This window comes from Penicillium taxi, assembly GCF_028828555.1.
Source record: "Penicillium taxi strain IBT 34144 chromosome Unknown utg000002l_segment0_segment0, whole genome shotgun sequence".
Classification (NCBI taxonomy): domain Eukaryota; kingdom Fungi; phylum Ascomycota; class Eurotiomycetes; order Eurotiales; family Aspergillaceae; genus Penicillium; species Penicillium taxi.
In genome coordinates this window covers 225,449-241,059 of record NW_026643204.1, presented here as the reverse complement: position 1 = coordinate 241,059, position 15,611 = coordinate 225,449, and the positions used below count along the sequence as shown (strand labels likewise).

Here is a 15,611-nt window from a genome sequence, read left to right as displayed (position 1 = left end):
AATATACGTCGGAACATTGCGACATGCTCAATGCCTTCTTCATCCCAGCAGCCCAATGATTTATCCGTTGTAAATCCTAAGTAGTATTAAGCCGTGTTTTATGGACGAGTCTTTTGTGGATCAAGTTACATACCTAGCCTTTCATACATTTTTTCCACTTCCACTTGCGCGTGGATGAGGACCAGACCCTTCCAGCTAGACACTGGATCGGTCCAGTTCAACTCACTAGCCCACTGAGTCGCTGCCTGGTCGATCTCTGCTGCATGTTCTTGAGCCCATGTAAGCGCGATTTCTACCAATCGGCGCCCTAAGCCTAGACCTCGATATTCCGGCATGACCGCTACACGAGTCAATTTGATACATGGCTCATGGGTCCAATCATAAGACAAGGTCATAGTGTCTGGGTGTGTGAGGAGCTCATGTGGTGGATGTGGAAAGGGAACCAGTCTAATCACAGCAGCTGGGGCTCTTGTGGACTTATTATGTATTACGAAGTGCCAGCTGCGGGCATCGTCGCTGTCAATTTCAGCTTCAGCAGTGCAATTCTGCTCGTCGACAAACACCCGCACTCGCACGATCAAAGCGTCGTTGAATATTTGTGGGTTGGTGGCTGCTTGGTTGGGCAGTACCAGCTCTACACCTGGGCCAGGAGGCGGCTGAATCGCTGTCGAGAAATCGGAAGCCATCTTGGAGTTTCGAGGGGATACTGGAACTTTGGGCTGAGAAGACAACGTCAGATCACGTGATTTCAGGGTGCGTTCTAAATTCCAAAATTTACATTTCTTTTAACCGCGATCTTAGAGCACAAAATATAGTAAATCTGGCTAAACAGCCCAATCAGGGCATTTAGTGTATATATGAGCTTTTTAACTTGCTGCCCATTTTTCGATCTGTTATTTGTTCGCTTCTTCTAAATGACCACTTCTGTCATACAGAAAAATATGATGAACTCCTCGAATTGTCCGATTAATTTTATAATGCTATTAAATCTCTCTTTTTGTAGGCGAAGAGAGTACAAGAGAGTACTTTTATTAGTGTTGATAAGTTGATTTGTGTCGGGATACTCAGGTCGTGAGTATCTACAATAGCTTGCTATTGAACTTCAGCTTACGCCGCAAGTGGTCTACCTATGCGTGTAGTACGTGCGGTAGTTGTAAGTTGTAAGAAGTGGTTGATTATCATGAACCTGCTGCTATGGATATGGTACCTGGAAGTCACATGATAAGCATGTGCCTTCCCACCCGATAAGCGGCGAGTGATCCCATGATAAGCATGAGATGATAGTACCAACAATTTGAATTAGTGAAAGGGTAAAATTAGTTTAAGGCTAATAGTCTTAGTATTGCTGGAGCTGGACGGCCATTGCCTTTTAAGAAGACGAACTTTTAGGAAAGTGTTTGGCTAAGCCACGGCCTGGTTTTGGCCCCTCGAAGCTATACCCTGGCGAGACAAACTGAGCCTTGCTCCTTCTGTTGCGACAGCCGAGAAACAAGGCCATCAACAGACGGAAAGTATTTCGGCCGAAAAAGCTTCTGCCAAGACAGTGACTCTGGAACTGGATTAGTATATCACGGCATCCTTGAACAATATGCATTCATCGCAAACAACACCCTTGAGCGATGCGCATTCGCGACAGTAATGTCCCGTCTTCACCGTCTCTTCTGTCTCGGACGAATGTTGACATTCGTCCAGAGCAGAGGGGCGCCCATATACTATAAGTAGCTAGTTCTTTCATCAATGAAAAAGCAGACTTCACAACAACCACAATATTCAGTACTATAGAGACCACTACACTTGGTGGTTTGTCTACGGTGTTGAGTAGTGGTTTGTTGAAGCTCACCAACTCCTTTCTACTGCAGTAAACTCCAATTCCCTTTTACTGCAGTAAGAACTCGAGCACCGTTCTCAGTAACGAGCGACTAGCTAGCTACGCTCGCTAAGCGAGCGACACCTTCCTCGAGTATTTATTCAGCTGACAGTAAACTTGTCTTTCACAACTCATGACTTTGTTAAAGGAATGAAGGACAAGTGAGGATAATGTTATCAAGAACTTTAATGGACGCTGAAATCTATGCCAAATATGAAAATGGGGAATGTTTGAATCAAACCTTAGGTAGGACATTTATAGAGATTAGAAAGCTTTAGGGAGCCATCTAGGTAGGTAATTTGTTAAGATGCCTTGGTAATTGGTAGCTTCAAAGAAAAATTTGTACCTTTGACGCTCTAATGTTCATCCTGAAGAACAGAAGATAATGACTTTGAGAGGCGAGAGATAGCCATAAAATAGAGCTAAATTATCCAGGTGTCTTGCTTCAAGGTAAAGGGGCACACCTAACAGTTGAGTGGAACGGACATAGCTGAGTATTATGTTATCATTACAGTGAGGCTGAAAATCATCAAATAAAAATGCCCGTATGCTGACTAGATATTCAAGATACTTCCAATTTCCCGTCCTCGATATCGGTCGATGTAGCACCGGAATCAAGAAGCAACTTCACCACTTCTGAATGGCTGTTCGCTAATGCCCATGAAAGCGGAGTTCGTTGAAATTCATCCTTTGAATTAACGTCGACATCGGTTCCAAGAAGTAACTTCACTACTTTCGAATGGCCGTTCTCTGATGCCAATGAAAGTGGAGTCCGTTGAAATTCATCCTCTGAATTAACGTCGACATCAGTTCCAAGAAGCAACTTCACCACTTCCGAATGGCCATTCTTTGATGCCCATGAAAGTGGAGTCTGTTGATATCTATCCCCTGAATTAACGTTGACATCGGTTCCAAGAAGTAACTCAACCACTTTCAAACGGCCGTTCTCTGATGCCCATGAAAGTGGAGTCCGTTGAAATTCATCCTCTGAATTAACGTCGATATTGGTTCTAAGAAGTAACTTCACCACTTCTGAATGGCCGTTTTCTGATGCCCATGAAAGTGGAGTCTGTTGATATCTATCCCCTGAATTAACGTTGACATCGGTTCCAAGAAGCAACTTCACCACTTCCGAATGGCCATGCTCTGATGCCAATGAAAGTGGAGTCTGTTGATATTTATCCTCTGAATTAACGTCGGCATCGGCTCCAAGAAGCAACTTCACTACTTCCGAATGGCCGTTCTTTGATGCCAATGAAAGTGGAGTCTGTTGATAATTATCCTTTGAATTAACGTCGACATCGGTTCCAAGAAGTAGCTTCACCACTTTCGTATGGCCGTTATACGATGCCCATGATAAAGGAGTCCGTTGATATCTAGTTTTTGAATCAACGTTGACATCGGTTCCAAGGAGCAACTTCACCACTTCTGAATAGCCTTTCTCTGATGCCCATGATAAAGGAGTTCCCAGCTTTTCAGGATCATGATATTCTAAGTGTAATAAAGAATGATGAAGTAGCAGTAGCTTTTGAACAGACGCCCCAATTCCAAGATAAGACGCTATTAATAAAGATGTCACTTTATTCTGAAACTCAGTAAGTGGCCATTCGCGATGTTTACACCATCTATGAAACTCTGGCGAATCAGAATCACAGAGCTGGAGACATAATTCCACGATGTCCTCATCTTTTTTTTCGCAAGGATAAAGAAACCGAATATGATGATCCCAGTTCATGGATGCATACTTCATAAACACTTGAAGAGTTGGATCTGTTAAATCTGAAAGAAGAAACCAAGTGCATCTTCTCCCAAGGACAGTATGAGACTCATATGTTGCAAATGAAGCTTGCCAATTAGATGCCGTAGATACCCTTGGATCCACAAGAGTATTGTCTAATGAATCTTTTGGGACCAAAAACTCCTTTAAGGTTTGATGGAGTAGATAGACCTTTCCGCCACTGATCGACAGCAATAGACCACATAACTCCCGCACTTTTATTTTGAAATTCTCAGCTGAGTCTTTGTAATTGAAAACCTCAACATCTGAATGGTGTACACCTCGTAATGCATAACAGACAGAGAGTTCCTCTAAAGATAAAGGTCGTGTCGCAGCAAGAACGATATGCAGTAGTAAAGTGGCTTTTTTGACTTCTTCAGGGTCTTGATTTTGGCTTAGTATTTTTTCGTACGCTTGATTCACACTAGCGGGCAGAGATTGTAGGCTGTCCTCAACCTCTCCTCTGTTGAAGCCCTTCATTTTCTTGATGATGTCCAAAGTGAGAGTAACCCAGAGATAAGTTCGGTTGATAGGGTCGGATTCCGGGTGCATCTTCTTGATGAGGAAATCAATCTCACTTGGATCGAGCTTTTTCTTATGACCAATCTCTTTTATCAAACTTCCGACTACAAGCCCAATCTCATCAGATATTTTCTCTGGTATACCCTGAGAATCTTCATCATCACTCAGATGGAATTCTGGAAATTCACTTTCCAGATCAAAAAACTCGGTGCGAATTCTCTCGTATGTGCGACTAGTTATCAAGAATTTGACCCATTTTTGTCGATGTTGTTTTAAACAGTAGTCCGATATCGCTTTAATAAATCGATTCCGATCATCTTCGTCGGAGCATTCATCTAAAGCATCGATAACAAAGACCACTTCACCTGCCTTTGGATCGCTCACGATGCTCTCAAGAATACCCCATAGGTCTTGGAAGGAGCTGGGGAGCTTATCTCCGAGAAGTCTGAACTTCTTCTCGGCTAACTCTGGTAGAGAAGGCAAACCCGAAATAAGTTGATGCAAGAGGCATGAAAGAGCACCGGTAGCTGTGTTTTGGTCCTGCAGATCATCTTTAAAGAAGAAGTAGCAGATCTTTCGATTCGAGCTAGGCAGAATTTCATCAATCAAATACCTCGTAAGTACTGATTTTCCACAACCTGGATTGGTCGACACCCACAAAAGAGGGAACTTGGATTGTTCGTCCCAGTCCTTTTTGAAACGATCTTGGCTAGTGAACCATTCGCAGGTCCCAGGTACGCGCTCGCGATTTAGATCTTTGCGGTCTCCATAAGGGCAGGTATAGAGTATATTCAGGAGAGCCGACCTATCTTTTTCCTTTTCAGCGTGCATTTGCAGTGTATTGCTCTGTTGAATCTGTTCTTGAATGTTTTTTTCTCTAGATTCCAACTTCTCCACAACAACGAAGTTGATAAATTTCGTTGCTTCGCTTTCAGTGCTTTCCAAGTCTTTGGTCAAGCTGTTCCACAAATCCGGATTCAAGATATCTTCAGTCCACTGAGACAATGTTCCTTTTGAGAGGTAGCATAATGCCCGGGCATGTATTTCCAGTACCTTTTTGCAAAGCTCCGTTAAGTATTTCATGAATTGCGGCATAAATCCATCAGCGAGCTTTATCTGAGAATCTAGATATATTTTCTGCATCTGGACAATTCGAGGAAGCAATCCACATATTTTATCAAGGCCTTGCAGGAGAATTTCTTTCTCTTGACTCGCTTTTATGCAAAACTGGTAATGAATAAGTATGCATATACACGAATAAATGTAGCAAAAAACTGGTCTTACCTGTAAGACAACCATAAATCCAGCGCAGGCAATTGCGGCAGGAGAGCTTGCAGATGCGGCTGTAGTAATAATATCTTTGAATGATTGAATGTTTTGGAGAATTTTGTATAAAATCCCTCGTGAAGCAATTTGTTTCTCTAGCACCTGAGATTGATCGTTAAGAGGACTAGAAATCTTTTGGCGCTTTTGTGGGTCATTATCATCAAATTGATAGCCATTGACCCGGAGAATGTTGGCGGCAGTTTTCATGATATTTTTCGTTGCATCATCTTTTTTGAGCAGTTTTTCGGCTTTCACCCACACATCATCGTCTTCAGATATAGAGCTTGCAGGGCTTACACTGATCGGTGCCGAAGCATTGCTGATTTGTAGCAATTGCTTTGGTTCTTCCGGACTCTTGTGCGTGTCCGGTGGTTGCTTCTTTCGACACCTGTATATACAAAAGCGGAATGGCATGGCTTTTCTTTCGGATCCAAAATGTAACAATTCAAGGGCGTTGCTTGAATATAAGAAAAGGAAATCGTTCAAGTGGGTAATCATATATAATTTAAGGCTGGGTGTGAGGGGTTGGCACAGATTCAGCCCACCTCTTATCATTACCCCTAACCTTTTTGATACGCTGCTAGAATAAGAGGCTAAGGGATTTTAGGCATAACAGACCTCTATTTTTAGACCTGCGTAGCCAAAATGGCCTGTAGAATTTTCTTCTTTTGCGCCCACTGTATTAATAGGAAGACATAAAAACCCTGGTCAGGATCTCCTTCATACTAACTCTAGTTAGACTTAATAAAACTTTTGAGCTCAGCAAAAAACTTTTCGATCGGATTCAGGTCCGGCGAGCAAGGAGGCAGATAAACCAACTTCGCCCTAGTATCTGCACATATTTATACAATCCTCTGACAAGGGATCTTCTAATACTAGAGGTTGTGACCATATTCTGGAACTCATCCCATAGGATCCAGCTCATTTAGGCAGAGATCAGGATTCTCAGACAGGTGGTTGCAGAGAACTTCTATCATCAGTGATGTCACTGTTTTTTTTTGACCTACTCGAGTTTGGGGAGCGTAGATGCTTCCAAATTGTCGCAAGTTTCTGCGAATATTGATAATCGTTAGCTTGTTGCATTTAGCTTCTTCGGCCATCTGAGAGGCGAAGGACTGGCTCTCTATCATATCACGAATAAAATGAAGCTTTTAGAGCAGGAAGCCTTGGAGCAATATCGGTTGGATTGAGCCTGTATCAAATCCAAGACGGCGCAATGGTGAATGATAAGCGAGGGATGAGGGGCACAGAGGTACAGAACGTATGGCTGTTTCGTGTAAATTACATTCTTTGACGTTTTTGAGTAGTATTGTAAAAATACGAAAACTATTCAAGAAAGCGGTCTAGAATCAGAGTGGATATCCAATTTCCGTATTAGGGTTAGCGCACTTCGGATTCTTTTTGGGAATTAAGTACTCCGTAAAAAGAGTGTGGAGGTAACTATGAATGTAAAATAGAGAGGAGAAATTATGACAAATATCGCATTAATAGTTATTCCAGGCCGAATTAATAATTCCGGCAGAATAACTGTCTGGCAAAATAATTATTGCTAAAATGGTGCCTAATTACGCCGTAAAAACCTTAGGAATAAGGCATGAGGGGGGGGGGGGGGGGGGGGGGGGGGTAAGATTAGCAAGAGGGGAGTAAGAATATCAATTCCCTATTTTAATCCAGTAAATCTTCGTCTAAATAGTAAACAACTTCTCTTCTCGCCTCCTACTATCTAGGGTCGATAATATTACGAAAAATACCCTAAAATCCAAACTTAATATGCAGCTAATTCTCTTGAGAATGTGATGAATGAAACTCGCTATTCTTGAATGTCTAACATTCATGCCAATCAAGAGCATCCATCAAGTTTAGAAATCAATCTAGATATGTGCCATGGCTACTAGTCGATAAAACTTGGAGCAAAGACTTTCACTTGGGCAGACGCAAATCTCTCTCTAGCAGGTTTGATTTAATGTGACTTTGCACAATTTGAAATTCTAATCCATGCAGGTATGCTTTTGAAAAATCATTGGCAGATCGGCATGTAAAGTAATTGGGGATGGAGCACGAATACAACATTCAAGGGCTCTCCAAGTGACGAAATTACATGATGATTACTTTGGAGCCGAAATTTGATCGATAAGAGATCAACTACTATTAGAGTTTTCTTACTGCATACAGATTGAAAATTGCTAAAGTAAAAGCTGAGTACGGTGCAGCAGAGCAATAGACTATAATGCAGGGGATCCTTTGACATGCATAATATTGCATTAATTCCTGCATTCGAGTATGAATTCTTCAAAAGGCGAACAACACCCAAGCACTGCCTAGATATAGGATGGTTGTTATTACGCCGCATGCAACGGTGAATCTAGAAAATCTAGTACAGAAATTTCAAATAGCTCTTTAGATCAATATCAGTACTCATTGAAATGCATTGCTGAAGTGTTAATTATACAAGATCATCCATCCTTAGTCCATGCACCTCGTTCCCTATGATACGTCATATTTGATGATCTCCAAGCCAATCGCAGTTAACAACGCCAAATCTCACCCTGCATCAAGAAAGTAGATCCTCATGAAAAGCTACATGCCATCCTCAATAGTCTGCTCTTCAAGGTTGCAGATGATCAACAGGGGTTAGACTTGTCTACACAGCAGCGTCAGTCTGTTCAAGTAAATTGAACGAGTAACATGATATCTTTCACAGTCCACAGTGCCAAGTGCGATACTGACCAACTGGAATCCCCGCACATGAGAAAAAGAAACTATTCACGATCGCCACTGGGCAGGGTCCTCCGATTTATTGATTTTCAGCTCGCAATGCATTTGAAATCTCGAATGATGAGGAGATTTACTAAAAAATGAGAGATAAGGAGAAGTATAGACAGAACAAAGCATGATGGGAATGGATATAAAATGACCAGTTATTCCTGCTCTTAACCCGCTTCCTCACCAAGCACATTCATTCATTATCTTGTCTTCTCTCAATCAGACCATTCCAACCAACTTAGTCACTCTTTTGTCTGTAAATCATCTACAAAACATCCATCAAGATGAAGTTCTTCGCCACCGCCCTTCTCTTCGTTTCCGCCGCCATGGCTCTGCCTTCAGCTGTCAGCAGCATTTTCCCAGTGCCCCAGGGAACTACCCTTGACCAGGCGCAGGCCAAGTGTGGAACTGATGCCAAGGTGTCTTGCTGCAACAAGACCACCTTCACCCGCGATATAACCAATGACAATGACGGCATCCTTGCTGGTGTCCTTCAGTCAGCCCTTGGTGGTGGACCTGGTGGTGATGGTAGGTTTCAAATGCCTCACTCGATTGATCATGGGCAATATTAACATAGTTCAGGGCTCGGCTTGTTTGGCCAGTGCAATGACCTCAGCCTTAGTGGTAAGTTTCTATTCCTCAATCAAGTACTATGATCAACTGTCTAATTCTCTTCTCTACAGTGCCCGTTCTGGATGTTCTTGGCCAGCTCACCCAGCTTGACTCTCAGAAGTGCAAGCAGACTGTTGCCTGCTGCCAAAACACCCAGTCCACTGCTGTAAGTTCATATCACTTGTCATTTACTAAAAGGTGGAACTAATCCAAGTAATAGAACGGAGACCTGGTCGGTGTTGCAATCCCCTGTATCGCCCTCGGATCACTCCTGTAAATTCAATCGATCCCACATCATCGGAAACACGATCCATGACTTTGAATCTAGGTCTGGATTTCCGATGAAGATTCAAGGATATACATAGGATAGGAGGACATATTACGCTTGAAGTTCACGGGAAAGGGTCTTGCTTTTTGTGCCGTTAGGAGCTTGAATGATTCTTTCTTGTTTTCATCATGCCCTTTTGGAAGTATCTATCATTTATCTTTCATTTGTTATCACTTTTTGGGACGCTTAATTATGTATCTAGCCCCAGTTTAATACAAGGCCCCTGTGAACTTCACATTCTCAATAGCTGTCGGTACACCTGTACCAAGTGTGGAATAGCTATTCGATAAAGGTGATGAGGCTAACGCCCACTTCTGACACCTATCACAGGTAACGCTTTACGCCCCTATGATATCTTTGTGTCCTCTTGAAGTGGTTGTAAAGTCTGGTTTTCATTCTTAGTTTGCTATCTATTATAAAGTAACAATTTGATCACATGACTACTTTGTTCCATATTCCAACAATAGCTTTTCATCTTCGTTAAATTCCAAGAGCCTCTTTTTCTCCATGTTTTTTTTCATATATAGGCAATTCGCCAGTAAAATCTGAGGTTCTTTCACTCCCAGTTCAATATTTGTATACACGTTTGCAGTAAAAGAATGCTTCTACTTTTGATATCCTTGATCCTGGATCTTGCTATCTTCCAGAACAAAGAATGCCCCGATTACGGCAAAGCCAGAGCCAATGAGGTACCCAGAAGGGTTTTATTATTCGATGACGTAAAAGTTCATACACTCATACCTAGGTTAGTGGGACTTGCATCTATGGATCTATCGAATTGAAATTTCATAGATATGAGATGAGGCTCTACTTGCTTAGATGTAAAATGAAAAACACTCTTTTGGGACCTATTATTGAGAAATATATAATGAACCTCAGAACCTTGAACCCCCAGGTCTTCACATGAACATTATCATAGCATATTCATGTATATACTTCGACCTTGAAAGTAAGATTTTCTCCTATTTCTGCTTTTTGTAAATGATAACCGCTGTGCCATCAGAAAGGTGATCATGTTCTGGGACCAGGTGATATTTTCCAATAGCTGGGAGGACCTTTTGCCAGATAGCCCAGTAAACGACGCCCGACAGAAGAATAGCAATTCCAACGACAGAGGAGAGCCAGTATGGAAGGGAAGTATCTCCAGTTCCTCCTGGTGGTCTGACGAATGGAGCAACCAGCTGGAAGGCCTGCCCAAGCATAAAGAAAAAGGCTACAGGCCACCAAACTTTGAATGGGCGATGAAGCTTGGGAGATTCCCACCGGAGGTAAAACAGTCCCACCACAACCAAGAAGTTGATCACACTAGCCGGATATCCTTCCAGGTCGAGAATGAAATTGTATGCATCTCCAAAGGGAATCGCGATAATGACGATAAAAGATGGGATGAAATGTAGCAGTAGGCCAGCGGATGGAGAACCGAAGGGCCAGCTTGAAGCCCAAAATTTGGGGAATGGAATGACTCCTTCCTTTGCTAGCTCTTGGTTGACACGAGCTTGCGCGAATGTAACGGTCAAGACATTACCGAACGCTGAAACAGCAACCAGGGCACTATTACGAGATTAGAATAAGTAGCTGTTCTGCAGAAGAGGGTGAAAAATTGACTAACCTTACTGCCCTTCCAGCTGCCTCTCCAAACACCTTGGTCATGAAAAAGGCAGCGACCGTAACTCCACTTTCTGAAATCTCCTCTGGAGTGGCCGCAGCGTAGTAAGCAACGTTTGCGAGGATGTATAGGGTTCCGCAGATGGCAAGACCGATCGGACCGGCGATCTTAAGGGTGCGGACAGGATTGCGAACTTCGTTCAGAACATAGGCGGCATTCGACCATCTAAATCAGGTTTTCAAAATTAGTTCTTGTTCGTTCACTGTGAGTGGACTTGAGCACGTACCCAGTATAAGAGTTCAAGACTTTGAATAGTGCAATCGCATAAGGATTGCTTGACTGAACAGAGCCCTTGAATGCGTTGCGGAAGTTGACGTGAGGGTCAGGGATGCTTGCAACTCTTCCGCTCAAAACAACCCAGCCAGTGACAACAATGAAGAGGAGAAGAATGATCTTGTATACACCGATCACGTTCATACCATGCACACCCCATTTGGGTAAGAAGGTATGCAGACATGTGATGGACACGATAACTGCAATTGCGACGCCGCGCTCTTCCCACTCCGAGGCTACTCTTCCAGCTGCCTTCCAAATATACGAGGCAAAGACAACGCATCCGGAAGCTGTGAATCCCAGAAGAACAGCTTGTACAGCGAAAACGACTGTGATCAACAGTTTAGGCCGACGATAGACAGCCTCCAAGTAAACCTTTTCTCCACCACTTCGTGGAATCAAACATCCCAGTTCAATCCAGACGCAAAGACCTGCGCCAGCCAGTAGAAGACCGAGAACCCAGAGCATCAATGCAGCCCCCACGCTACCAACACCATTTGTGACGGACGAAGGAGTTGAGAAAATTCCAGTACCGATGATGCGACCAACACTATTTTTCGCGGTTAGGAAGATGGTATCAGAAGTGGATTAGGGCCATTCATACATCAAGAAGATTGTTGAGAAAACACCTAAATGGCGACCAAGACCTCCTGCGGTAGATTCTTCAAAGTTCAGCTCTCCCGCTTGAGTGTATTCGCCCTCATCTTTGAGATCGACGTCGACAGGTTGAGATTGACTATAGAAGTTCTTTGGAGAGCTTGGCTCTACACCTTCTTGAACCGTTGCCATTCTTTCTTCCCAGCTTCACTGTTTTGGGGTTGAGAAGGTTGAGGATGAAATAGAATATTCTAGGGTGGAATAAAAGACTTTAAATGGAATTCTAATGAATCGAGTGATGTAAGGTTGTCATCAGGATGCTGATGGCGTGATTTGGGGCAACAATTCTGGAACAAAGACGATGAGATTTGCTTATTTTGACACCTCCATTGAACCAATCCGAGTTGTGGTTGCCGATGCGCTTAATCCTCATAAGATGTTAAACTGGAGAAATGTGGTGCAGCCACATTGAAAATCCCTCGTCGGTGAGATCCTTCGCAGCCGCAACCGAAAATGTAGGAATGCGGTCGCCCATTATTAGGTAAATTTTATTACAGCTTCGAATTTGAGTTCTGCGGGGGAAATAATTATATGAATCCATAAAAAGCAGATTACAAAGTACTTAATCTCATTGTGGGTCGGGGCATGCGACAGCAAAGTACTTATTACAGAGTAGCTAGAGCCTAGTATTCTTCGATAAGTCTAAGATTCGTTAAGCTAAGATTTTCAAAGCTTATCGATCTTACGAATGAAACCAAAGTCTGTAGATAAAACCTTACAAGTAGGTAGCTATTTCCCCCACTTCTTCTATCAGTATTCCATGCCTTTCCTACGAACACCTCCAGGGCAATTTCTTTAGCAGGGGCCACCATCGCCCGGCGACTATCTCAAGCTTGGGCCACCCGTGGACTGGGCACTTTTCCTTTACTGTGTAACAGCTTTGTGTATTTATTGAGTTACAAAAGACTTAAAATAGTGGCTGCATCACGTGATAACACTAAGTAGCCCCCACCATTAGGGCTACAGAAACCAGGTTCATCATGCTGCATAGTAGACCTCGACTAACACGTTCATAATATTGGCCAAATCCAGAAGATCTTTTTTCAGAATAACGATTAGAGTATCTCTCTGCTAGCTCCTGAAACAACTCAAATGCATTCATCTAAATTCCCAAATGTTTACCTATGGAATGGCCCCACAATCAACGTGGGTACCAAGCGGGTCTTTCCGTTGCCCGATGATGCGCCGCTTTGAACCTCTGGAGATTCGTCAGAATAGCGGCAATGAGGACATGGTATAGTTCGCCACTTTATGCTAAGCTATTCTGAACTTTGGTTTTACCAACTTTGAGATTTCTCTCAGCAAAGCTTTAGTTGACACCAATAAATAACCTCGACACTATCCGTAGTTGTTGTGTAGGAGTACTTAGTCTTGAAATTAGGTCGACTGATCGAAATTGCATTTGACTTCCAAGAGTCCTACTTCAGATTTGCCACCTTTTTTCTTTCATAGTGATAATGAAGCCCTGCATCCAATCTTGGAAGCTAGCAGATGAAACTAGCCACCTTTAGGTAAAAGCTCATCCTTGCTTCGAAAGTTCTTTTGAGCTTCCCTCCATCGAGGCCCAGAGTCATCTCTCCGTTATGTGTTATTTTCAGTCACAGTTCTAAATTTACTAATATTGAAAGGGAAGTAAGCATTATCACTGGAATTTGATTGGGGGTTGCTAAGTAGCCTAGAGGCTTCCAAGGTTGTTCATGCGGACAGGTGGGTAGCAATACCGAGGGCTACTTTCCATCATAGACATCATAAGCATATTTTTTGCCAGGATGATCGTCTCGTAATCCTTTTTGTCCCTTTCCATAAACTCTCTCACGCATAGTTCCACTTTCATTCTTTGGAGCATAGATTCCTCTTCGCCTTAACTCAGGAATGAGAAACTCGACAACATCTTCAAATGTTCCTGGTGTCTCTACATAACCAATGTTGAACCCATCAATATCTGCTACTCGAACCCACTCCTCGAGGAAGTCGGCAACTGTTGTTGCACTTCCAACCGGAACTGGACCAGCACCACCAATCGAAATATGCTTTCCAATGTTTCTCGGAGTCCATTCTGAAACTTCTGGGCTATGATAGGAAAGGGTGTTGATCGTCGAATGAACTCTAGCATCAACATGGACATCAGATGGCTTTATAGGAGTGTCGAGATCAATTCGACTAAGATCAATGCCGCTGCCCCCAGAAAAGAAGGCCAAACCTGCCTCTTCACTGGCATTTTCCAGTGCTAGGCGATACTTAGCCTGGGCCTTCTCATCTGTTTGGGCAACAATTGGAGTTAAAATGGCGAAAACCTTCACTGAACGTGGGTCACGTCCTGCTTTGGCTGCTTCATCGCGAATAGCTTTGATCCTTGGAGCAAGAATATGCGGTGATGGGGCAGACACAAATATCCCTTCTGCATGTTTTGCGCCAAATGCTATACCTGCAGGAGAAGTTCCCGCTTGAAAAAGGAATGGAGTACGTTGAGGCGATGGATCAAGTATATGTGGGCCGTCCACATTGAAGTTTTCGCCATGATGGTGTACATATTTGATTCGATTAGGATCAGTATATAACCCTGATTTGGCGTCTCCTTTGAGTGCATCGTCTGCCCAACTGCCTTCCCATAGTCTGCCAGAGTGTGACGTGAGCTGATTGTTCTGAAGTGGAAGAATTTAAATAACCACTCACTTGTACAATACGGTCAAATACTCGTCAGCAATCTCATATCGCTTGTCATGATCAATCAGAGGTAAACCCAGCTATGCTTGTCAACTTCATTTCCCCCTTTTTGTTAAAAGTTTGGGGAGACCGGAGGATTCCGAGGTCTACCCTGGAGCAATTCACTTACCGCTTTTGAAGCAGACGCCTTCCATGACGTGACAATATTCCAGCCGAAACGACCGCCAGTGAGATGATCTAATGTGGAAAATCTCTTCGCGACAATGTATGGAGCTTCATATGAGGTAGAAGTCGTGATTGCAAACGCGAGATTCTTAGTGACCGATGCCATAGCGGAAATTGGCTGATATATTAATTATTAGCACGACCATCATAGAGAAAACTGGGCGAATTCACTCACAATTGAGGGGTCACCCATCGGGTATTGAGCTGCATTGCGAATGGCAGGCTCCGCGCTCCCTTTGTACGTATCATACAGGCCATAGGTATCGGCCAGGAACAATGCGTTAAAGTCTCCCTCTTCGAGTATTTTCGCTAAATCCGTCCAGTACGAGAGATCGCGGCGTTTTGTCGCAGATCGGTCTGACGGATTCTTCCATTGACCGAACGACAGATGACCAACGGTGAACATATCAAATCCATTGAGGTAGATCCGTCGCTTCGTTGAAGAGGTTTCGCTTGCCATTTGATTTGACGTCAGCACGATATCTGAGATAATGGGAAAATTGATTATGAAGTTGATTTTTTGAAATAAAAGTCTTTGCTCGGATGTGATGCACTGATATTGTTCCTTTTCTTATGCTATTGAATAGATACCCCCGCTTTGAAATTAGATTCCATCATATGTATAGAAAGCACGAGCCAAGGCCCCTGGCGTATCAAAGCGTAGATATCATGAGTATATGAGCATAATTGACTGCATTGTACTCGTGGGTGATCGCTCGGGTGAACTCCGAATACCCCTCCCCTCTGTAGAATCACGTCATTTGATATCATAACAGAAGGTTATAGGTCACAGATTTTGAACTGTAGTAGAAAAGCTCGTTAATACTGCTAATAATCTCCGGGATGGCGTAGCTATGCTTGCATATACACGCAACATACCACGAATCTGACACCTTCGGCCCGATCAAAATACAATCTTGAAATAACACCA

General features: G+C 43.2%; 6 protein-coding genes across 6 annotated transcripts; 1 reads left to right on the top strand and 5 right to left on the bottom strand.

Moving 5' to 3' along the window:
• Positions 1–125: 125 nt before the first annotated feature.
• N7495_002015 (GNAT family N-acetyltransferase) lies at positions 126–686 on the bottom strand (the record flags this gene model as incomplete). The annotated part of the gene is made up of 1 exon (XM_057204685.1): positions 126–686. The coding sequence occupies one exon, from the start codon at positions 684–686 to the stop codon at positions 126–128; it is 561 nt and encodes a 186-aa protein (XP_057065292.1).
• A 1,743-nt stretch (positions 687–2,429) lies between these two features.
• On the bottom strand, positions 2,430–5,906 carry N7495_002014 (uncharacterized protein; the record flags this gene model as incomplete). Its single annotated transcript, XM_057204684.1, has 2 exons — positions 2,430–5,393; positions 5,451–5,906. The coding sequence occupies 2 exons, from the start codon at positions 5,904–5,906 to the stop codon at positions 2,430–2,432; spliced, it is 3,420 nt and encodes a 1,139-aa protein (XP_057065291.1).
• A 212-nt stretch (positions 5,907–6,118) lies between these two features.
• On the bottom strand, positions 6,119–6,384 carry N7495_002013 (uncharacterized protein; the record flags this gene model as incomplete). Its single annotated transcript, XM_057204683.1, has 3 exons — positions 6,119–6,217; positions 6,264–6,317; positions 6,352–6,384. 3 exons carry the CDS (start codon positions 6,382–6,384, stop codon positions 6,119–6,121), a joined length of 186 nt encoding a protein of 61 aa, XP_057065290.1.
• A 2,155-nt stretch (positions 6,385–8,539) lies between these two features.
• N7495_002012 (conidial hydrophobin Hyp1/RodA) lies at positions 8,540–9,144 on the top strand (the record flags this gene model as incomplete). The annotated part of the gene is made up of 4 exons (XM_057204682.1): positions 8,540–8,783; positions 8,838–8,879; positions 8,939–9,033; positions 9,088–9,144. 4 exons carry the CDS (start codon positions 8,540–8,542, stop codon positions 9,142–9,144), a joined length of 438 nt encoding a protein of 145 aa, XP_057065289.1.
• A 1,013-nt stretch (positions 9,145–10,157) lies between these two features.
• On the bottom strand, positions 10,158–11,923 carry N7495_002011 (uncharacterized protein; the record flags this gene model as incomplete). Its single annotated transcript, XM_057204681.1, has 4 exons — positions 10,158–10,746; positions 10,805–11,026; positions 11,088–11,684; positions 11,739–11,923. 4 exons carry the CDS (start codon positions 11,921–11,923, stop codon positions 10,158–10,160), a joined length of 1,593 nt encoding a protein of 530 aa, XP_057065288.1.
• Positions 11,924–13,518: 1,595 nt separating this feature from the next.
• N7495_002010 (uncharacterized protein) lies at positions 13,519–15,140 on the bottom strand (the record flags this gene model as incomplete). Its single annotated transcript, XM_057204680.1, has 4 exons — positions 13,519–14,404; positions 14,465–14,535; positions 14,625–14,798; positions 14,856–15,140. 4 exons carry the CDS (start codon positions 15,138–15,140, stop codon positions 13,519–13,521), a joined length of 1,416 nt encoding a protein of 471 aa, XP_057065287.1.
• Positions 15,141–15,611: the final 471 nt, after the last annotated feature.